This window comes from Macaca mulatta, chromosome 8, assembly GCF_049350105.2.
Source record: "Macaca mulatta isolate MMU2019108-1 chromosome 8, T2T-MMU8v2.0, whole genome shotgun sequence".
NCBI classification, from domain to species: domain Eukaryota; kingdom Metazoa; phylum Chordata; class Mammalia; order Primates; family Cercopithecidae; genus Macaca; species Macaca mulatta.
Genome location: NC_133413.1, coordinates 150,225,794 through 150,248,585, shown reverse-complemented (window position 1 = coordinate 150,248,585; position 22,792 = coordinate 150,225,794). Strand labels below are relative to the sequence as shown.

Sequence of the window (22,792 nt, the reverse complement as noted above, 5' to 3'; positions counted from 1 at the left end):
TTCGGTGAAATGTCTATTTAACTATTTTACGTATTTTTCATTAGGTTGTTTGAGTTCTTATTATTGGGTTTTGAGATTTCTTTATATAGTCTTGGATACAAATCTTTTGTTTAATCAGTGTGTTGTGATTTTTTTTCCCCCAGTCGTGATTTGCTTTTGAATATCAAAAGTTTTACATTTGATGCAGTTCAGTTTCTCAATATTTTCTTTTATGACTTGTCTATCTTCAAGTTAACTTACCCTCTCCCCCGTTACCTCCATTCTACTGTTCTCCATTCAGGAGGTGTTTTTGTTGGTTTTTCTCTGAGACAGAGTCTCACTCTCTCACCCAGGCTGGAGTGCAGTGGTGCGATCTCAGCTTACTGCAACCTCTGCCTCCCAAGTTCAAGCTATCCAGGAGGTGTTTTTTTTGTTTGTTTTTTTAATTATTTGTATTTTTAAGTTGTAAACTTTCCACTTGCCTCTCTTTTGTATTTTCTATTTCTTTGTTGTAAATTCCTGTTTTTAAAACTTCATTTTGAATGTGTTTTCTTTTACCACAGGAGTCTGGTATAGTCTTGGCAGGTCCTCAGTCCAGTTAGGTTCAGACCTTAAGTTCTGCCTGGTCCTATTGGGTGGAAGTTCACATCTCAGCTCCTCAAGCTCAACTCCCTAGGCCTCTGCTGCATTGGTCTGGGTCTCTCCAGTGTGACTGTTAATTTTTAACAACCAGCCCTGGATTATAGCAGTTGCTGATTTTTGTAGTGCAAATACTTGCCTTCTGGCCAATTTCAAGCTATCCATATAACGTCACTGAATGAAGAGTGGAGAAGAGACGCTAACAGTTGGCTCTTGGGAGTGGGAACCAGCTAGCTGCAGCACACTATTGGGTCTGTACCACCTGTGTGCCTCTTGGGGAGTCAGGCTGAGACGTGTGTGGTTCAAATCTCATTTCACGGCTTTCCCATGCTGCTGAGGTCTATCCTGTGCATAACTCAGAGGTAAATCTGAAACGTGTGTGTGTGTGTGTGTGTGTGTGTTGGGTAGTCAAACCCCAGTTCTGTTTTCTAAGGCTTTCTTTTTTTTTTTTTTTTTTTTTTAAGACAGAGTCTCATTCTGTCGCCCAGGCTGGAGTGCAGTGATGCGATCTCAGCTCACTGCAACCTCTGCCTCCCAGGTTCAAGCAATGCTCCCACCTCCGCCTCCCAAGTAGCTGGGATTACAGGTGTGCACTACCACACCCAGCTAATTTTTATATTGTTAGTACAAATGGGGTTTCACCGTGATACCCAAGCTGGTCTCGAACTCCTGGCCTCAAGCAATCTGCCCGCCTCAGCCTCCGAAAGTGGTGGGATTACAGGCGTGAGCCACCGCGCCCGACCTGTTCAGCTCTGTACTGTTGGGCTGGGTCTGTTTTGCTCAGGGATCAATCCGAGATTTCTGCAGGTTTCTGAGCCACCACGCCTGGCCTGTATGGCTCTGTACTGTTGGGCTGGGTCTGTTTTGCTCAGGGATCAATCCAAGATTTCTGCAGGTTTCTATGCAGAATTAAAGGGTCTGCTTCTCTAGCTCTCTCCCCTCTAAGATTCCCCCACCTCCATATGCAACTCTGCAGCCTACAAAGACTCCACCCCTTTTCCTGGGCAGAAAGGCAGTATTTCTGTTAGAGTTTCAGCCTCCAGTGCTGCTGCCTGATGCTCTGTAACGGGGCATTTTTTCCACCCTGTGGAGAAAAGGTGGAGGGAAAAGTGGGAGACGCCCCCACCCCGTGGGCGAGCTCATTGTATGTGTTGACTCCTCCACATTCTCCTGCTTTTGTTTCACTCCTGGATTCCTTGGGGAGCTATTTCTGTGTGTCTTGGGGAGCTCTCTCCTGTAGGCAGTGGGAGGCGGGAGTTGCAGTGAGGTGGCCTCTCGTGCTGGAGAACAGAAAGCTGGTGGCCACTGCAGCCCATCTGTTCTGGCCACATCCTCTGGGGCCACACTGAACACCGCTGACCCCCCTGCTCGTGAAAGTCATTCAGGTGATCTAAGGCAGCTTCCAGTAACTCATTCAGCAAACATGTAATGAGCCCTTGAGTTCTAGGCCTGTGAAAGATGAGTAAGACGTCATTCCCTCCCTCTGTAGAATTCATGGTCCAGTAGCGAAGGAGGCAGACAAAACAGGCCTCCAGAGAAACCAGTGTCAAGTGTGGCTGATGATGGATTAAAATGTGAGCACAGACTGATGGGTATATAGCTAGCGAGGGCTTGGTTCTCGGGGGTGGGGTTGGGGGTGGGGTTGGGGGTGGGGAGGAGTCGAGGTGGCTTACAAAGCAGAATGTATTAGAGCTTATCCCTGAAGAACCAGTCGATTCCTAGGCCAAGAGTTGAAGGCAGGGCCTCCTGGCGGCTGGAATAGGATTGTGCCAGGGCCCAACAGCATGATGGTGCGTTGATGGTTCCCAGGCAGGATACAGTCCCATGGTACGGGTGTGCAGGCAAGAACCAAAGGTGCATGGGCCCAGGGAATTGGGGGATTTTGAATGCCTTCCTAAGGAGGTTCTGGCATTTTCTGTGACCTCTGCTTTCCCTTCAGCTCCATGTGGCCGGGTCAGGTGCAGGGCTCCTATTGTCCATGGGAAGCAGTGATGCCAGGTACCACCGCTGGCCCTCAGGTGCATGCTCTGTGCCCAGCGCTTGGCCTGCGGCTTTTTAAACCTCACTGTTACACTCTCAGGTTAGCATTATTGTCCTTTACCTTCACAGTCAGAAAACACTTCAAGAGGCTGACTGATTTATCCAGATGACACTGATACTGAGGCAGAGCTTGGATGAAAGTCCGGGTTTCTGTGACTCCACACCCTGGAGTTCTGCTCCGTCACCCTGCACTAAGCTCTGGGGCCTGAGACAAGACGGCCTGTGGGGCCCTGGCCACGCCCCCTCCCCCGTGCTCGGCATGGACCTTGTCGATTGTTTGCAAGGCACATTTGAATATTTCCTTTTCCTGTTTGCTTCCCCCCTTTAATCTAGGGAAAATGAGATTGCACTTAGAATTGATGGAGTATATAATTAGATATAATATCATTTTTAAACTAATAGCTACTGATTCAGTATGATTGAGACATTTTGTTAACGAAATGGGGGCATTTCACTGCCTTAAAACCAATCAGCTCTCTACTGAGTAGTTCTCTCCAGGAGGCTTTTGGGTGCCTCTTAGTTCCACCAGCCTCTTCTTCAACCATCTGCTATGTCTGAGGCATTGGGTCAGGTGCTAGAAAGGTGAACACACAGACCTTCTGTCTCCGCTCTTCTGAGGACTCTCTGCACACGTGCAATGCTGGCCCCCTCAGACGTGCTTCGTCAGGGAAGCCACTAGAAGCACGGGGAGAGAAGGAGGCCGGCAGATGGGGAATTTCACCAAGTGAAGGTGGGGCTGAGACGAGGTTAGCCAGGTGAAGGTGGGCCTGAGGCGAGTTTAGCCAGGTGAGGGTAGGGCTGAGGTGAGTTTAGCCAGGTGGAGGTGTGGCTGAAACTTGGGAGTGACAGGAGCAGAGTGTTGCGTGAAACGTGAGTGGGGGTGGGGACACCAGTGCGAGCAGTGCCAGCCACAGAGGCCCATGCAGCTCCCATGTGTTCAGATGGGGCGCCAGAAGAAGCCCACGGCGTGGTGTTTTACATGTCTCCTGAGCCCTCGTGGGGTGTTGTCACAGGGTCACACTGAGGCAGGCATCGTGTGGAAGGAAGAGAGATTTGCATCCTAACATGGAAAGATTTTTGTCGAAAAAGACTGATGCAATGTGGTCATCTTGTATAGGTTCAGCTCCACTCAAAGGGGAGATGATTATACAGGGATGTTTACTTCCGTGGAGGCTGATGACCCAGGCACGGTGTCCCTCCGTAGATTTTCATTCACCTCCGGAATGGCTGGCATCCCAGGACCCTAATACTGTGTTTTAGCTGGCTTACCGGTCTGGCCCATCTGCAGCTATTCTACAAAAGCTATTGCGGGGCTTGACTCTGCTGGTTCTGTGGTTTCTGATGAGCCTGATGAGGGAGGCTGCCACGGTGTTCCTGAAATCCGGGTGCCAAAAACACTCTTGCCAATTTCTCTTGCTTGCTTGCTTTAGTGACATACCAGGGAAAAAAAAGTGGCCAGAGAGGTTCCATATTCTTTTCCTGTCTACCTTCGGCTCTCTGGGCCTGAGCTTCATGTCCCAGCTCTGTCTGGTGTCCACGGGATGGATTTGGACCCATCCTTTACCTCTCTCCTGCCTCCGTGTGAGGAAGGCAGGAAGATGCACTTTTCTTTGGGAACCTCAGATCTGGTCCTGGGCTCAGAAGTGGCCTCTGGGCCACTTCTCACTTGGAACAGGGGGAGGAAGCCATGCCTCACCTGTTGTCCTATGGAGGCTGCCCCAACTCTTGCGGCCAGCCATGCCTGTCTGGCCCAGGGAATGACATGTCGTGTGTCCACATGGACTTGACTCCTGGCAGTCACTTCATTGCCTGAGCTTCAGTTTCCTCATCTGCTTTATGAAGACAAAATCCATTTCAGGCCAGGAGTGGTGGCTCATGCCTGTAATCCCAGCACTTTGGAAGGCTGAGGCAGGCGGATCATGAGGTCAGGAGTTCGAGACCAGCCTGGCCAATATGGTGAAACCCTCTCTCTACTAAAAACACAAAAATTAGCCGGGTGTGGTGGCACGTGCCTGTAGTCCCAGCTACTCAGGAGGTTGAGACAAGAGAATCGCTTGAACCTGGGAGGCAGGGGTTGCAGTGAGCCAAGAGTGTGCAACTACACTCTATCCTGGTCAACAGAGCAAGACTCCACCAAAAAAAAAAAAGAAAACCAAACCATTTCAAGGATTAACCTTGGAAGGAAATGAAAATAAATGAGTTAACATATGTGATTGTTGCAAACTAAATATTCTCACTCTCTGTAGTTTATGTCCTTTACTTTCTTCTGTTGTTTCTTTTCTGGGCTACCTTGCTTGATTTCCTGTCTTCTGAATATTAGCCTTTGACATTTATTTCCATGTAGGCTTCTCTGTCCATCTGTTTGACCATCCATGACAGCAGGGAGGGGCAGGTGTGCACACCCCTGGATGAGGCTGGTGTGGGGGGTGGCGGATGAGCTGTGTATGCTCCCAGATGCAGCAGTGGGGGGCAGGTGTGCACTCCTGGATGCGGTAGTGGGGGGCAGGTGTGCACCTGAATGCAGCCCATAGCCACTTCTTATATGGCCCCTGCTTACCTCTCAGCTGCGTCCCTCCCCAGTCCCCTCTGTCCACTCCGATGATCATCCAGGGTCCCTGGCTGGCCTGCATGCACTAGTCCACCCGGCTCTTTGCAAGTAATGCTGCGTGTATCTGGGATGGTCCTTTTCCACCCGCAGCCCTCTACCTGCCAGCTCCCCTTACTACATGTCTTAACTTGGTCAACACTTCTCTCCAGCTCTTCCTGAAGCTTCTCAGGCAGGATCAGTGCCTGATACTGTATATTCCTCTAACATGCTACAGGTTCTGTATCACAGCGCTTACCACAGCTTACACAAACAAAGCCTGGCTCTCTGTTGTCCATCTCTCTCATGGGCTTCTGAAGCTCCTGGAAAGATGAGGGCTTGTTTCTGGTTCATTTTATGTCCCCATGCACTGAGCTTAGGGCCTGCAAGATGACAGCTGTTCTCTGAATACTGCTGAGCCACCCCCAGTATGGTTTGTCCCAAGCTTCTGCCCTCAGATCTGGCCCTGGGCAGCATCCCTGTTTCTGCCGTGATGTTATGACTGCCTGCCCTCGCACATTAGCTGGAGAAGTCGCGTGGTATGGTAAGACTGCAGAGCCTCGGGAGACTACAGCCGAGTGGTTCCATCAGCCTGTGTTTCACAGGAGCGCCAGTGTCCTCTAGCTGTCCGGCAAGATCCAAATTACACAAATGTGATGGGGGCTGCCAGGGTCCCGCCTGCTTGGCAGGGTGGCCTCCCCGTTGTGGCACCCACACCTTCAGAGACCTGTTACAGCAGGTGTGGAACGTAGTCACGTCTGCGGCAGAGGTGATGGAGGCAGAAGCAGGCTCTGTGACCACCACACTGCCGTTCCTTGGCCTCTCTCCTCGAGTTCAGACAGGCACTCCAGAAGAACCTAACAGGAACTGAGAGAAGCTGAGATTTAGTCGGTGCACCAGCTTTTCATTTAAGGAAGTGTGGACCATAACTTAGCTGCCTCAGCAGATGCTGCTGGTCCTGAACCTAGCTCCTTCACCTAGGCAGTTGCTGTGGTAGCAGATTTTTCCAGCCTACTGTGAGCTGAATATGACCCTTTGGAAAAGCAAGGAAACACTCTGGTTCTCTGTCATCTAAGGCAGAGAAACTTCAAAATAGTTTATTTTCTATTACAATTCAGAAAGCAGGAGGGAGTGAGCCCTGTTCGGGCCCCAGCTGGGTGCCCTGCCCTGGGCCCACTTAGGTCACTCACTGGCTCCTGGCTGCCACTGTGTAGGCAGTGGCTCCTTTCTTTACAGACCAGGAGGGAGGCTCAGGGACAGGGTGACTTGCCCAAGGGCACAGCAGATTAGAAGTAGACCCAGGCGGAAACCAGGTCTTTCAGACTTTAAACGAATAGCAGAAAAGTGGTAAAGAATCTTTGTTTGTTTGTTTGTTTTGTTTTGTTTGAGACAGACTTTCACTCTATCACTCAGGCTGGAGTGCAGTGGCATGATCTCGGCTCACTGCAACCTCTGCCTCCTGGGTTCAGGTTATTCTCCTGCCTCAGCCTCCAGAGTAGCTGGGATTACAGGTTTGCACCACCATGCCCGGCTAATTTTTGTATTTTTAGTAGAGATGGGGTTTTACCATGTTGGCCAGGCTAGTCTCAAACTCCTGACCTCAAGTGATCTGCCTGGTTTAGCCTCCCAAAGTGCTGGGATTACAGACATGAGCCACCGTGCCCCAGTGGTAAAGAATCTGATAGGTATTTTACTCTTAATACAAACATCTTCAGAATTTTCAGTGAGGAGCATTGGAGAAAAACCAAAAACCCACCTTTAGAGACAGAGTAAATCTGGAAGAGTGTTGGAACGATTCCCAGCACTAGGCGGAAGTGTCTGGGCAATGCCATGCTGCGCCTGGGGTCTGAGCGGGTCACAAAGGGTAAAACCAGGGAGCATGCAGACCCTGCTGCCTTGGGCCCTTGAGCCACTGCTTTCCTGCACATGGGGTCCTCCGCACCTGCTCTGGGCCACACGCTGGTAGCATGGGGGCAGCAAGTTGAAGAAAACAGCTCTGACACAACCAAGGTGAGGATGGAGTGGAGACGCAGACACCCTGATATTAGCTTGAGTGAAGTGTTACCTATGTACACGGTCAGTGGGTAAAAATAATGCCCAGAACATCTCATATTTATTTTGCATTTTATACCTTCACAAAATGTCTTCATAAAAGCTACCTAGTTTGATCTTTATCACGATAACTTCCCTTAATAGCCATACTTTTTAATAACAGCTTTATTGAGATTTGATTTGCACACAAGGCAGTTTACCCATTTAAAGCGTATGGCTCAGTGATTTTTGTTTATTCACAGAGTCGTGCCACCATCGCCATCGTCCACTTCAAAACTTTTGAATTGCTCCCAAAAGTATTAGAATAGCTATAATTGTTTTGAGCACCAATTATGTGCCAAGTGGTTCAAATCAATTCTCCCAAATCCTGACTAGCCCTGCAATATAGGAGATCCACGTTGTGGATCAAAAACCAAGGCCTGGGGACACTCAAGTGACTTGCCTTTGGTCACAAAGCAAATAGGTGAGAAGAGGGTTGCTCCAGTCTATGTTGCTGCAAGCCCATGCCCGTTCCTCTGCGCAGCGCCCCATCCCAAACGCAGCCCTGCAGCCGGGACACTCGCCCCAGTGCCAGACCCTCAGGGAGTGGAGAGCAGTGGTGGGCGCCTGAGCTCTGCCTGCTGACTCCAAGGCCTGGCCCTGCATGCTGTGCCTCAGAGGCCATGGGGAATGAGGCCCTGGGCACCGGCTCCTCCCTGCTTTTGCTTTTGCTGGACCTGTGGCCGTTTGGACCCAGCAGGCCAAGCAGTCCTCAGGAGGCCTCTGCAGAAGGAAATCAATTAAACACGACCCGTGGTGCAGGAGCCCAGGTCTTGCGCTGCCTTCTGCCGTTTGAAGAGGGAGGGCAGCCAGCAGCCAGTGGCATTAGGTGAATTCCATTTTCTTAAGCACTATTTTCTGTGCTGAAGAAAACAGTACTTAAAGGTCCTAAAGTAAACATTGATCCGGAGAAGTGCAAGCAGAGGGGCTGTGCTTCCCACGGCAGTGCTGGCTGGGATGGAGGGAGAAGCTCCCAACGTCGGGCACTTCCGAGCTGAGAACAGGCACTGCTCAGGGAAGGCGGTGTCTGGCTGAGTCCTAAAGCACAAGGGGAGCTGGCTCCATGGTGGGAGGGCTGGGGAGGGCCCCTCGCTCTGGCTGTCTTGCTCACGCTCTGGTGACTGGCTGGTGATTTCTACTCGTATGAACTCAGTACACCTCTCTGTGACGTGAGGGTGGTGATATAAGATCTCTGTAAGCATAAAATGAGATGCTGTGTATTTGGGGCTTTCCCAGTGCAGAGTAGGGGACTCTTCGCAAGTTCCCTCCGTGGGAGACCAGCCAGGCCGATTGATCGAGGAAGCAGAGTGCTCAGAGCACACCATCTCTCTTCGGAGAAGCCACCTCTGCAGCAAGAGGCCACCGTTCCCTGATGCTCACTCTACTCCCAACCCTTGGCCTTCTCTGAACTCCCAGAATCCAAACTGAAGAAACAATGGGCCCCACTCAACCTCCAATTTGCAGTGAGGAGCTCAAGATTCAGAAAAACGAGATGCCTCCGAATCATAGACTGACATGATTGAAGGAGTGCCAGGCTCTGCCTCACGCTTGCACCTCCTCAAGTTTCTCCCATTGAGTGTTTTTCTAGCCCTACGTGGAGCAAAGAACAGGACGGCAGACTGCCTGGCCCCAGGCCACAGCTTGTTTATTTGCAGCAGGGACCTCTGGCAGAGCTCTCAGTCCCCTAACTGCATGGGCCACAGCTGGCTGTGGGGGTGCTGGGCTGCTTGTTAACAATGAGCGGTGTTATCTCCAAGCACCTGTCAGCGTGTGTGCCCGAGTTCAGGCGATAGGGACGGCTCTCTGGACCCTTATAGTCGATACTTACCACAGGTTCCTGGCTCCTGCCAGCCTGGCTTTGAATTCTCCGTCTCCCATTTGCCATCTCTGTGACCCTGGGCAAGCGACCTTATTTTCTGCAACAGGCGGATCTGCTCCCTCCCAGGGCTGCTGCGGGGATGGAGGTGGTGGCGACAGAGCCTGTTGCTTGGCAGCGGGGCGGGCCCACGGCAGGCCCAGGGGACAGGGGCACCATTGCTTTGGTGTTGGTGCAGTCCCTGATGGTGCTGTGATTGGATCACCTAGAGCTTTGACTTTCAGAATACAGCTTATCTTTCCCCTTCAATTGAAAACAATAATGAGGAAGAATTTCTCTTTTTTACCATAATTGATCTAGGAGGCTGAAGGAGAAAATGATCCTCTCTTGGGATGTGATCCATATGTCCGTGTTCACGCCATTTCCTTGTCTGCTCAAAGTCCCTTCTCATTCGGGATGGACGAGTCAGGAAGCTGATGCTTCCCTCTCACGTGGCGTTGTACTTCCGTACAACACAGAGCATAGGCTGGTGTTCCGCACAGGCAATAGATTCCCATATGATGTACCACATACATTTGCAAAAGTAGTCCTATAACTAACAACTCTCTCTCAATGAAAGTTCAGTTGAATTACATGCGGCCAGTCCCCTGAGATCCGACTCCTTGATTTGTACTTAAATGTCATTGTGACTTCCCTGGTGAGGCTATCAGCTGTTCAAAGACTGAATTGTATGATCTGGTATTTTAAAAACCACCATTTTTTTATAGACTCTTCAAAAATCACAGCACCTTTTTTTAGTGCCAACTCTTGACTATTATTGTCACATTTGGCCATAAAATTAAACATGAGAATTGGCGTTCAATAATCGTATTAATTTTATTTAACTCTGCCTTCAGAGATGAACAGAATCAAGTAGCAGTGGAGTGTCACGTTCCGAGGAGCGGATGGAGGGCCGGCCCTGCGTCTGGTGTTTGAAAAGAGGCCCCTCCTTGGCCTTGCTTTTTCACTTTGCAACCTTAGGTCATCTTAGCACCTCCGGTCCTTAGTCTCTTCATCTGTAACGCGGGATTCAGAATCATGACAGCAGCCACTATTTATAGAGTGCTATTTATGTACCAGATACTTTGCTGACCATTTGTATCCACCATCTATCTTATTTAATCTACACGAAATCTTACAAAATGGGGTTTATCAGCCTCAATCAGATTTTAAAAACTAAACCACATTGTTTTGCACCTTGTGAAGAAGTTTAAAATTGTGAGCGAATGTGACTATTCCAGGAGGACAGTGTCCTGAGGGGGTTTATGTAGTTGGACAAGCCTCCTAGAAGAGCCATAGTTTGATTGTGTGTTTTCTAGGCCTGTACGAAAGTAATTGCACTGACCTAAATATAAGCTCCCCTGAAGTCCTGCCTTGGAAGATTTGTGTGGGCCTGGTCCTTTCCTCCATCTGGGATTTAAATCTATTCCTTTTAGCGAATCTCTAGAGAGCATTTCAAAGTGCCAAGTGCATTTACACGCACAAGCCTCTGCCTCACAGAGTGACCAGTGACCCAGCTAGTATGAATCTTATTTTCCAAAAGGAAGTTTGGGTGCAGAGAAGCTATGGCTTGTGTGGAAGAGACGCAGGTGACTCAGACAGCCCTTCCCTCACAGAGCTCCCAGCCCAGGACCAAAGATTGCTCTCTGGTTCAGCAGACGGCAGTGCAAGGACTGGCCTGTTGTCCCCTCTGCCCATTCAGCGAAGATGTCTTTGCCCTGATGTTCCCTGCAAAAGCCCCTCCTGTTCTGCAGAGGATCCTGGACTGGGAGCCAGACTTAGATTCTTGTCTTGGTCAGACATGAACAGCGGGTAATATGCCTTGTCCTCAGCATGAAGTCCTTACTTTATTAAAAATTGAAACAAGGCTGAGCATGGTGGCTCATGCCTATCATCCCAGTATTTTGGGAGGCTGAGGTGGGAAGATCAGTTGAAGTCAGGAGTTCGAGACCAGCCTGGGCAACATGGTGAAACCCCATCTCTACTAAAAATACAGAAATTAGCCAGGTGTGGTAGTATGCGCCTGTAATCCCAGCTACTCGGGAGGCTGAGGCACGAGAATCGATTGAACCCGGGAGGCGGAGGTTGCAGTGAGCGGAGATTGCACCACTGCACTCCAGCCTGGCCAACAAAGCAAGACTCTGTCTCAAAAAAAAAAAAAAATCAAAATAATAACATTAGAACCCACTCTAGCGAAAAGGCATCACTCAAAGGCTGTTACCATACTGGGCAGACCCCTGGGCCAGGCCTGGCACCGCCACCCTCTGGGAGCCGCCCAAAAGGCCATTCCTGCCAACACCCGCTGCAGACGAGGCAGGTGACCTCACCGTTAGTTCTGCGCAGGTTTCCTCACTCACCTTTTCCACGCAGTTTCCAAAGATAATGATTTCCCACCACTTTGCTGAGACTTGTCAGAGCATCAGCCATGGTTCCGAATCCTTTTTGGATACGTTCTGATGGGAAATTGAATATTCCATCAGAAAATGAATATTCTCTGATGTGTCACTCACCCCAACATAAGACCTCACCTGTGTGTTTAAGCTTAAACCCAGGGCGAGGAGGGATGTGCCGCCGCATGCAAACCACACCTGCAGGTGGGCAGACTTCTGAGGCTGCGGGGGCCAAGTGGTGAGGACCGTGGCATGAATGTGGCATCACGGTGTCCTTGCTTTGTTGTTGTTATGAAAAGGAACTTGCTCATTGAGAAAGTCGTTACGGAGCCATCAAGGCACTCAGCTGGTCATGGAGTGTGGGCTGGTGATGGTAGACCCTGCTGCTGGTGCTAAGAACTTGCAAACCCTCCCAGCTGTTAGGTGCAGGTAGCGCTGACTGCATTCCGCAGAGATGCTCAGGGAAGTGCCAGGCCTCGCCCCAAAGTCACCTCCAAGCCGAGCTGGGCATCCAGCCCAGGTGGTGGGCTCCGAAGCCTGCCGCCATCTCCCGCTGTGCTGCCACCCGGTACCCACCATAATGGACAGGCCACTGCCAGCCACACCTCAGCACCTTCCACCCTTCCCCTCTGGAAGACAACGACTGCAGTAGGTGGTCTCAACTTCGGGCCCCTTGGTGGCCCTGGGTTTCTTCCTTACCTTCCAACACCCAGGTGTCCCTGCCTGCAGGTCATCTCCCTGTGAGCCTCTCAGCCAAGTGCCACCACCCCACATGCCCTCTGTCACTCTCTGTGGGGCAGACACCCTGTCTACCTCTCTCCAGCCACCCACCATCATCGGGAGCTCTACTCTCCACACGAGTGACAAGCCTCAAACCTAATGGCCTTGGCTCTCATTTAAAGTTCTGGCAGTGCTGCCACTGAATATAGAGCAAGGTCACCTACCAGGGCAGCCAGCCAGGGGCTCTCACCTTCTATGATGCAGGCCTTGCAGCTGCTGCACACAACACAATGGTGTCTTCCGGCAGAGGTGACCTCAGGTGTGAGGACTCCTCCGTGGGAAAACCTCTTGCAGTTTGCCAGGTTAACAGTCACAGGGCTGCCGTCACTTCCTGGTGGGGAGGAACTAGGAGAAGGGGGCTCGGGTTTAGGGGCTGTGCCTGGGACCACGTGGATAGAAGTATTAGAGGTGGATAGAGGTATTAGGTAGAGCTCCTCTGTGGTTTGGGGAATTCATCCTTGGCTCTCGGAATTCTGGCAATAGGACTTGAAGCTGGTTGACCTTAGGTGAGTCACTCAATTTCTTGATAGGCCAGTTTTGTCACTGCAGGAAAAGGAATGCTGCCTTTGTCGCCCATCCCAGGGCTGCAGAGGAGAGGGTGATTATAAATGTGGGAAGCAGTTGGCCGTTAACACAAGCAGCAGAGGCCTGTTGGGGGCAGGGTCTGCAGTTCCAGGGTCTCTGTCCCATGCTGCTCTGCAAACAGCATAAGCAAGAAATGATCTCTCATTAGGTGTCCTGCCCAAGCAAAGCAGAGCCGAGTAAAACTCAAGACAAAACACAGAGGACGGAGTCTGTGACCCAGGCTCTGAGCGAGGCCTGCTAGCTCCGTGGTGTCGGGCCAGATGGCTTGGACACTGAGAGCTGCAGCCTGTCATCTGTAACATGAAGCAGAGCACGGCCTTCCCTGGGCTGGCTGTCAGTTAAAAAAGATGAGCATGCACACAGAACACCCAGGGCTGGGCTTGGCACACAGCACGTGCTCCTTACATTTTGTTTTCTTCCCTTTTCTGTTTTATGGGCAGAGTTGGCTACAGTTTTGTTAAGGTTGGAGGTGGGTAATAGAGTATGATGATTACTCAACCAGAAATTGTTTGAAAGATACCCCCAGATAATCACACAAATGTAGTTCCAGTGGCCGCAGCATCCGGTGTGTGCTCTGACCCAGGGAGCTGCCTGCTGGCTGCTTCTCCCTTCTGTGTTCAACAGGAAGAGAACTTGCTACAGGGGACTATTGTCAAACTCAACTGAGAGGTGAAAGTTATTAGTTCCTTTTGGATTACCAAGCAGTGAACTTAAGCTGGCCTTTTTAGCAAAACTTAGGAAATATTCTGACCTTTTGTTTGAAGAGAGCACTAGTTTGCTTCAATCTGCCTCTGAGGTGGGGAAGTAAGAGGAGCTTTTTGCTGGGTGGAAAATTAGAAGCTCTCGCTGCATGGGTAGGTTACTCACAAGGGAAGAAAGAGACATGGTTAGTAAGCTTCTGAAAAAATGTTCAACCTGAGGGGGAATTCAGACCTGCACATTAAAACATCAGTGAGGTGGCATTTTGCCGATTACTGCAGAGATTAAAAACTGATCATCGCCAGTATTGGCCGTGGTGCAGAGAGGGAGACAGGGCTGTCCGTGCTGCTCAGGGATGAGCTTCTGGAAGATTCCTCTGAGCCTGAAGCACCTCACACCCTCCAATCAGTGGCGCCACTTCTGGAAACAGATCCTGAGAGTCAGTCATAAGTGCAGGCAGAAACACTCAGCACAAAGGTGTTTGTCAGGCCTTTTTCTACAGCAGTCTTTTTTTTTTAAACATGAAAAAGAGCAGGGAGTCCAAAAGTAGGAGAACCGTTCTGTAGGCTACGATACACCCTAAGATAGAATATTTCGCAGACTAATTTTTAATGATGGGAAAATGTTCATGGCATATTAAAGGAATAAAACAAGACTTCAGACTATGTGTGTGGGTGTATTTCTTTGTGTATATGATACATCATGATTTATAAAGATATATGTAGTGATTTTAAACTATGTTAAATACAAATACTTAGGGAAAAGACTGTAAAGATATTAACATTAGAGTATAATATTTGAATGCTTTTATTTTCTTTTTTATGCTTTTTCTGTCTTCCAGCTGTTTAAGCTATCTACTTAGATAACCAGAAAATAATAGTAAAAGTGATTTTTTAAAAGACCATGTTTTGCAACAAAAGCACCGTTCTCTGCTTACGGGGAGCATCTCTAGCTCTTCTGAGGCTCAGCCCCACACATGATGCCTCAGGCCGAATGCTAGAGATTTATTGACACTGCCGTAGTTCTTTCCCAAGCTGTCCTGGAGACCGAGACTTCTTCTTTGGGTTTAATCTTGTCTTTATATCCCCTTAACAGCAGGTCCTCTTATTTCTTGCTTGTTCAAGGGACTAGCCACAGAGGCCAATTAGAGCATGGTTTTGCTAAATATTTTGGCCGTAGCACAGTCTGTGCAATAATAAAAAAGGCCTACTTTTTTTTTTTGATGGGGTCTCGCTCTGCCATTTAGGCTGGAGTGCAGTGGCACAATCTCGGCTCACTGCAACTTCCGCCTCCTTGGTTCAGGTGATTCTCCTGACTCAGCCTCCTGAGTAGCTGGGACTACAGGTGTGCGTCACCACGCCTGGCTTATTTTTGTATTTTTAATAGAGATAGGGTTTCAGCATGTTGGCCAGGCTGGTCTCAAACTCCTGACCTCAAGTGATTCTGCCTGCCTCGGCCTCCCAAAGTGCTGGGATTACAGGCATGAGCCACTGTGCCTGGGCCAAAACGCCTACTCTTATCCATTGAGTGATGAACCCTTAGTCATTGTATTAGTTTGTTTTCACACTGCTGATGAAGACGTACCCGAGACTGGGCAATTTAGAAAAGAAAGAGGTTTAATTGGATTTACAGTTCCACATTGCTGGGGAAGCCTCATAATCATGGTGGAAGGCAAGGAGGAGCAAGTCACGTTGTACATGGATGGCAGCGGGAAACTCCCCCTTATAAAACCATCAGATCTTGTGAGATTTATGCACTACCATGAGAACAGTATGGGGGAAACTGGCCCCATGGTTCAATTATCTCCCACCAGGTCCCTCCCACAACACGTGGGAATTATGGGAGTACAATTCAAGATGAGATTTGGGTGGGGACACAGCCAAGCTATATCATTCTGCCCCTGGCCCTCCCAAATCTCATATCTTCACATTTCAAAACCAATCATGCCTTCCCAACAGTCCCCCAAAGTCTTAACTAATTTCAGCATTAACTCAAAAGTCCACAGTCTAAAGTCTCATCTGAGACAAGGCAAGTCCCTTCCGCCTGTGAACCTGTAAAATCAAAAGCAAGCTAATTATTTCCTAGATACAATGAGGGTACAGACATTGGGTAAATACAGCCATTCCAAATGAGAGCTGAGGGGGGCTGTGGGAGGGGCACGCCCACCTGCCTGAGAAGGAAAGGGTTGGGGGAGGAGGCAGGCAGCACTCAGAGGATAAACAGGAAGTTCCCAGGGGCCCGATGGGTCCCCAGGGTTAAATAATTGTCAGCGTTCTCCATGACTGTCTGCACAGGACTGTAAGTCGCCATCCAGCTCACTGTCTATGGCACATTGGTTCTTCCCTGCCTTGCTGTGTTATGGAACTGAAATTTTTGTCTGGGGTAACACAGGTCTTCCCAGAGGTTTGAAGCAATGACTGTGTCTTCAGCTCCAAATTGTGTGTTGAACCAGCTCTGAAGTCAGGGCCACCTTGGGAGTCTATTATTTCATTTTCTTGGAATGAATCCATTATGAATTACTAACGATAATGATTCATTATAGTGTCTCACGCTGGCATGTGCTGATTCTCCAACAACCGACAGAAATTGCCCTGCTGATGAATTCTCTGCTGTGTTTTCCGCTTTCTCGTAGAATGGCTATTCAAGTGGACAAGTTCAACTTTGAGAGTTTCCCGGAGTCCCCTGGGGAGAAGGGGCAATTTGCAAACCCCAAGCAGCTGGAGGAAGAGCGGCGGGAAGCCCGAGGCCTGGAGATCCACACTAAGCTGGGCATCTGCTGGAGAATCATATCCTTTTCCGGGGGCCACCTGGGCCTGGGGGCACCTTTGCTCAGGGTTCTGACCTCTAAGAAAGACCCGTGAGGGTCTCAGCTATTGAATTTTCACCACAGATAGCTCAGAAATGCTGTGGCAAGGAGATGTGGACCAAAGGCTTGGCATTTCCTTAACCTCTTAACGCTTCAAAGGCCGACTCAGAGCAGTATTGATTGGGGACGAGGAAAGGTCTTCTCGGAGCCGGTGGTGCTCTAGTCTTTGGATCACATGCTTCTTGCCAGTGTTGATATTCATGTTAGTGACAGGTTCTAATGGCCACCTATCAGTGCCGGGCTCGGGGGGTTCACAGACTGACAGCTGAAAACACGAGCTCAATTGTCTGAGAAACTGAAATCGGATTGTACAGCTTACCGAGGCATGAAGATGCCATTTTGAAAAGGCGAAGAGAGTTTTCAGAAGGATTTTGTGCTATAAACACAGTGTTTCACAAAGTCACGGAGCCTGGTCTGGACTTCAGATCAATGCCTGACTCCTCGCAGACACTCCGCTGACTGACCCAGCGCTCTGGAGAAGCCCAGGTTCCCTCATGTGTTTGTTCAGCCATCTTTGGAGAGCACCTGCTTTGGAGTCAGGCGTTCTGCAAGGCATTTAAAAGGCTGAGACGCAAAGACAAGGTCTCCCTGCAGTTGTTTGTCTAGTAGGAAGTGGCTGTGTCCTCTGGGAATTAAACACTGCTGGGGAGCAAGGACAGAGCCCCCCGCCGAGTGCTGTAGGTTCAGAAGCCACTGGGTGGGGGCATTCAAGGAAGGCTTCATAGAGGGGGTGAAGCTGTTGAGTGGCTGCTGGAAGTGGATAGAAGTTTGTTACAGGGACAAAGGTAGGAAATAGCCCCAAAATACTGAGGCATGAGAGCCCATCTCCAGGGAGGGCGCAGCTCTGATGGGAATGTCTGTTCATGACCTCAGTCACGCACACATTCTGCAGACATGGGGATACACGCATTGCTCCATTGTGTGGTCTGGGATCCTTCCAGATGGCCTCCTGGATTCCGAAAGGGTCCTCACTCTACACAGCATAGGTTCCAGAACCTGAGGTCAATTCCTTTGTTCAAGCTAAAGGGATTTTGGGCCTGGCAGACCCACTGTCTCCAAAGAGTTTGTGAGAAAATAAGGACTCTACATGTAGATGGAAGGTTTTGTGAACCAGACACGAAAAATAGAGTGCTTGGGGACTCATGGAGTGAACAGGAGCAGTCTGTTGTGGAGTTACAGGCGTTTGTCTCTGGTACAGAGAGAAGTAAAAAGGTGGGGATAATGGGAGTTGTCTTTCCCTTGCATTCCCCTCAGAGCTCAGCACAAAGTCAGGGTTCAGCCAGTTCTTAATAAGCAAAATGCCATAGCAAGGAAGCAAGTCAGACTAGTTCCCACCCATCACCCCATTTATCTCCTGCACATCTCCCTGACCAGCACTGTGGCTCCCACAGAGGAAATTGAGTCTCAGCCATGAGGGGTAGGGCCAGGGACCAACCCAGGTAAGTTTGCCAGCAAAGTGCTCACCCCTCAAGTCTCAGACTTCAAACGAGAAGGCTCCGCAGGCAACTGCCACACTGTCAGGCTGGGGAAAGGAGGGACCCCTGGCGCTTACCTCCTGGCGTCTGTGCTGGGTCTTGGGTCTTTCTGATGGGCCCATGTTTCTGGTCATCTTTCTGTCTTTCTGTTGGGTCTTTCTGATAGGCTGAGGGTTGGAGGGGCTCTATGTGAGGCAGGAGGCATCTCTCACTCGGGGTCTGAGATTCAGCTTCGGCCGGGAGCCCCGTGCAGGGCAAAGCGGTCCTGGATGGGTCTGATGCAGCCCCAGCTCAGCGCCAGCAGCACCAGTAGAGGAAGGGGCGGGTACATCGTGTGCCTGGCAGGAGATTATTCATTCTCCTGAATGATCTCTCTCTGCGCTCAGATAAAAGCCAGAGCCCTAGGATGGTTGGGATTTTGACCTCTGTGTCCCCACACTTCACAGAGTTTGAGCCCTCCCCTCCCCTCCCAGGGTCTCATTGTGCTGGGCACATAGGGGCATCCTGCTAGTGTCAGAGCTGCTGCCTCCCAGACACCACCCTGGGCTGGTGCTGCCCTGGGCCGTGTCGCCGTCGTCAGCAACCTGACTCCTGGGGTGGTTTCATCATCCCGTCCTCCTGTCTTGCAGATGAAAACTGCGACTCCACTTTACAAAGAGAAAGTGGCGTGGCCAGCTCCTGCACCCCGTAGCTTGTCCGCAGCCTGCAGTCCCCGCCCAGCACATGCTGCCTTCAAATGGGATGATAGTGGCCCACAGAACTCTTGTGTTCTTTGAAAACCAGTATCAAAAAAGTACAAAATGTCTTTGCGTTTGACTTCTCTATTTTCTGTATATTTGCTTAGTAATTCATGTGACACATATTTATTGATTGCCTACCATGTGCTGGGCACACCTGCCCCATGCATTTTCTGATGGGAAGTTTCTGAGAGCTTGATTGTCCCTGTAGGCACATTTAATGAAAGAGAGTTGACATTAAGGACATTCTCTCTCTCTCTCTCTCTCTCCCTCTTCCTCCCTCCCTCCCTCCCTCTCTTTCTCTCCCTCTCCTCTCCCTCCCCCCCCACTCTCATCTGTTAATGACATCTGGCATCAGAGGAATAGCAGAATTTTGCTATTGTAAACCTGAATTCAAGCAGATGGAAAGACCAAAGATTGAATTGGCTAATAATTTCATTATACATTTTAATAATATTTTCTAAACATTTCGACTTTGTGCGAACATCGAGGCTTAATTTGACACCCATCCATAGTTGTAGCAATTGCCCACCTGTAGCGCATGGGTCTGAGTAGATGCGTTTTAAAGGAAATTGGGGATCTTGCACTGGGTAGATGCACACCTGTCTACGCAGCATCTACAATGACATGATGGGCAGCCCGGGGCTGCCGGGAGCTCTCGCCCCACTCTTCACCTGTTAATGACAGATATGATACAGATTTGCTTGTTCGTAGGAGGTGAGCCCTGGAGATGCCCCCATCGAAGGGGATGGGAAGAAACAGAGGTGGGTACTTGCAGTGCAGTGTTATGGAGCTGATGGGAGCTTCCCTCAGGTCTCAGGTCGCGGCCGGCAGGAGTGGGTGGAGATCTCAGCCCATTCCCGGACAGGGCCCAGGCCCAGGGCGCAGCATGTGGCATGCTGTCCTCGGCATGGGACCCAGAAGGCAGACTATGAGCGTGGCCAGATTGATGTCTTAGAAAGCCACGCTGGCCACAGTGTGACAAGTGGGTTGCAAAGACACAAGCGCCCCTGGGGACGCTGGTGGGTTGAGGAACCACTGCATGAGCAGCTCTAAGTCAGGAACCAGGAGGGCCTGAGCGAATGGAGCACCCAGGAAAAAAGTGTTGAGGGACCACGAGGGCTTGAACAAAGGGAGCAGCATGGGAAGAAAGTGCAAAGGTGACCACTCATCACCGAGAATCTGCAGGGTTCAGACAGGGGTGGCCTCTGAGCGCCTGTCCCTTCCCCTCTCCTTCCCAATCCTCTCTTCTCCATCCTCTCTTCCCCCATCTCTCCCTCCTGCCCCTCCCCCATGTCCTTCCCTACTTAATTTCTGTCGAAACAGAGGGTTAAACTTAGTAGTCTCCTTGTTCTTGTCCCTCCCTTCAGCCCCCGTGTGTGAGTGGGCACCCCCAGGCACTCCTCCTAGAGTGCTGGAGGGCTGTGGGTGGCCTCTGAGTAGCCCCCAGCCCTGCTGACCAGCTCCTTCTCCCACTCTGAGACCGGGCAGGTTTATCATAAGGAGCCCAGGGCCAGAGAAATTACCATGAAGACACCTAGGATTGTGTCCCAAGGCACTGGCCGGGCACGAGGTCCTGTCCCTGCTATGGACAGGGCAACCTGTTATGGGGGAGGTGGCCCAGGGTGGTCAGCCGTCCTGCTTCCGGCGGGGGTTCACATTCTGGTGCTGGGCCAGACCGGATGAGCTAATGGGTTAGGTACCCTTTTTTCTTTTCTTCTTTTTCCTTTTTTCTTTTTTTTTTTTTTTGAGGCAAAGTCTCACTTTGTCACCAGGCTGGAATACAGTGGCACAATCTCGGATCACTGTGATCTCTGCCTCCTGGGTTCAGGAGTTCCCCCTGCCTCAACCTCCCGAGTAGCTGGGACTACAGGTCCGCACCAACACGCCTGACTAATTTTTTTGTATTTTAGTAGAGACGGGGTTTCAGCATGTTGGCCAGAATGGTCTCAATCTCCTGACCTCGTGATCCGCCCGCCTCGGCCTCCCAAAGTGCTGGGATTACAGGCGTGAGCCACTGCGCCGGGCCGGATACCCTTTTTTTCTTTAGGAAATCTCTTTTCTTAAACCCTATTTATCATTCTTCTTGTTGTTATGACTATGAAAACCACTTCTTGTGTGGCTGCTCTGTGTTAGCTACTGTATAGCAAGCTGTCCTCACTACCTGCCACCAAGCCTGGGGCTGCGTATCCCGTGAGAGGCCGGGAAACCTGATCAGACACAGGCAGGTCCCCGCCTTTCTCCCACCAGTCCCTGCCCCGGGTGACCTTGGTCATGGCCACCTTCTCTCTCTGCTTCTCTGTTCTCATCACAAAGTGGGGACTGCGAGGGCTTCTGCTTCCCCAGAGCTGCACAGGGCGAGTCCCTGCTCCTGCAGTGCACTCAGGGGAAGCGCCCTCCCTCTGTCCCTCCCTGTCATGCGTACGCCAAGTTGGAGGGCCTCTGCCGTCTTCGTGCATTTATCCTTATTCTATCCCAGGATCAAAGTTTCCACAAAGGACTCCTCCTGCTCACATATCTCTTAAGCCCTTTCTTCCACATTTCCTAGGCTTTCTTGCCCACAGTAGCCTGCTGGTTTTAAAGAGACTCCTTCCCCCCAGCCCCTCGACCCAGACCTCTCCTGCTTGATAAGAGCATGCTTGTTTGTAATGTCTGTGTGGTTTCCCTGGAGGACGGGACATCTCTTCCTGGTACAGGCAGCATCTGGCCCAGAGAGCCGGACTTATTTGCTATACAGCAGTGCTTTTTTGGATGAAACCTACCCTTCCTTTCAGCTCCTTGGAACCCTCTTCTTTTAATCTTCTTCTTACCCTCCAGCTACCAGTACTGGACTGTTTTACGGAACTTGGGGAACCTTAGCATAGCCAACTCTCTGTGAACTCTGTTAATAGCAGATCATAGCCTTTACCACATGATCTAGAAATCTTCTATATTTGACTCTGGGGTAGGACTAATGATGTCACATTGTTGAGGACTGGAGCCTAGGGTCAGAGGCTGGCCCTGCCCCTTCCAGCATCCAGAAGGGGAGGCCATGTGACCTGAGGGCCACGTCCTCAACTGTGCAGCTGGTGTGACAAAACCTGCTGCAGACCGTTGCTGTCAGGATGAGTTCTAAGAATCATCAGCCTTTCTGATCACCTATGGGTGAGCAGAAGCATTTTCCTTACCCCAAATCTGCAAAGCAGGTAGTATCTACCCCTTTCCAAAAAATAAATAAATTTTAGAAGTTCAGTAACTCACCAGAGATTGTGCAACTAGAAGGATAGTCGGGATCCCAAAACTTGTTATTTTCCCGTTGACTGCTTCAACTGAGGTCACACCTGCGAGGTGCAGACATAGCTCCTGGCCCTGGAAGGCATCAGCAAATGTGAATCCCCCTTGCCCGTTTCCTGCTGGGAGACCTCATGCCACGCTGTGACCTGACCTCAGGTGAGGTCCTCCTCACTCATCCTTCAGAATGGACCTCACTGTCTGCTCCTCAGAGCCTTCTCTGCCATCAGCCACCCTCCCATCTCGCCCTGGCTGCAACAGCCCCTTCCCTTGGGCTCCTGTGACACCCACTGCTTTATTATCGTTAGTTACAGTCTTTAAGTAGTACGGAAAATGAGTTTTTTCTGCAGGTTTTCTCCCTTGCCAGATTGTGCCGTCTTGAGGTCCGTTCATCCAACAGCTGTTACTGAGGAGCTACCATGTGCCAGAGGTTGGACTGAACACCAGGGCACACCAGATGCTCAAAATCAGATGTGGACCCTGCTCTGATAGTGTGTATTCTCTTTTGCTTGCCCAGGTACCTATAGCTAGCACATAGGTATGAAAACTGTTTGTTTTTTGTTTTGTTTTATTTTTTGAGATAGAGTTTCACTCTTGTCACCCAGGCTGGAGTGCAATGGTGTGATCTTGGTTCACTGCAACCTCTGCCTCCTGGGTAGCTGGGACTACAGGCACCTGCCACCATGCCTGGCTCACTTTTGTATTTTTAGTAGAGATGGGGTTTCACCATTTTGGCCAGCCTGGTCTCAAACTCCTGACCTTGGGTAATCTGCCCACTTCGGCCTCCCAAAGTGCTGGGATT

The 22,792-nt window shown here is 50.3% G+C and overlaps 1 protein-coding gene across 9 annotated transcripts in view; it reads left to right on the top strand.

Annotated features, from left to right (window-relative positions):
* Positions 1 to 22,792, top strand: part of TRAPPC9 (trafficking protein particle complex subunit 9) — a 732,314-nt gene that overhangs the window by 544,432 nt on the left and 165,090 nt on the right. For all 9 annotated transcript variants that reach the window (XM_077944070.1, XM_077944072.1, XM_077944069.1 and 6 more), the window contains one exon: positions 16,275 to 16,428. In XM_077944070.1, coding sequence (XP_077800196.1) covers positions 16,275 to 16,428 — 154 coding nt within the window. The remainder of the gene's footprint in view (positions 1 to 16,274; positions 16,429 to 22,792) is intronic.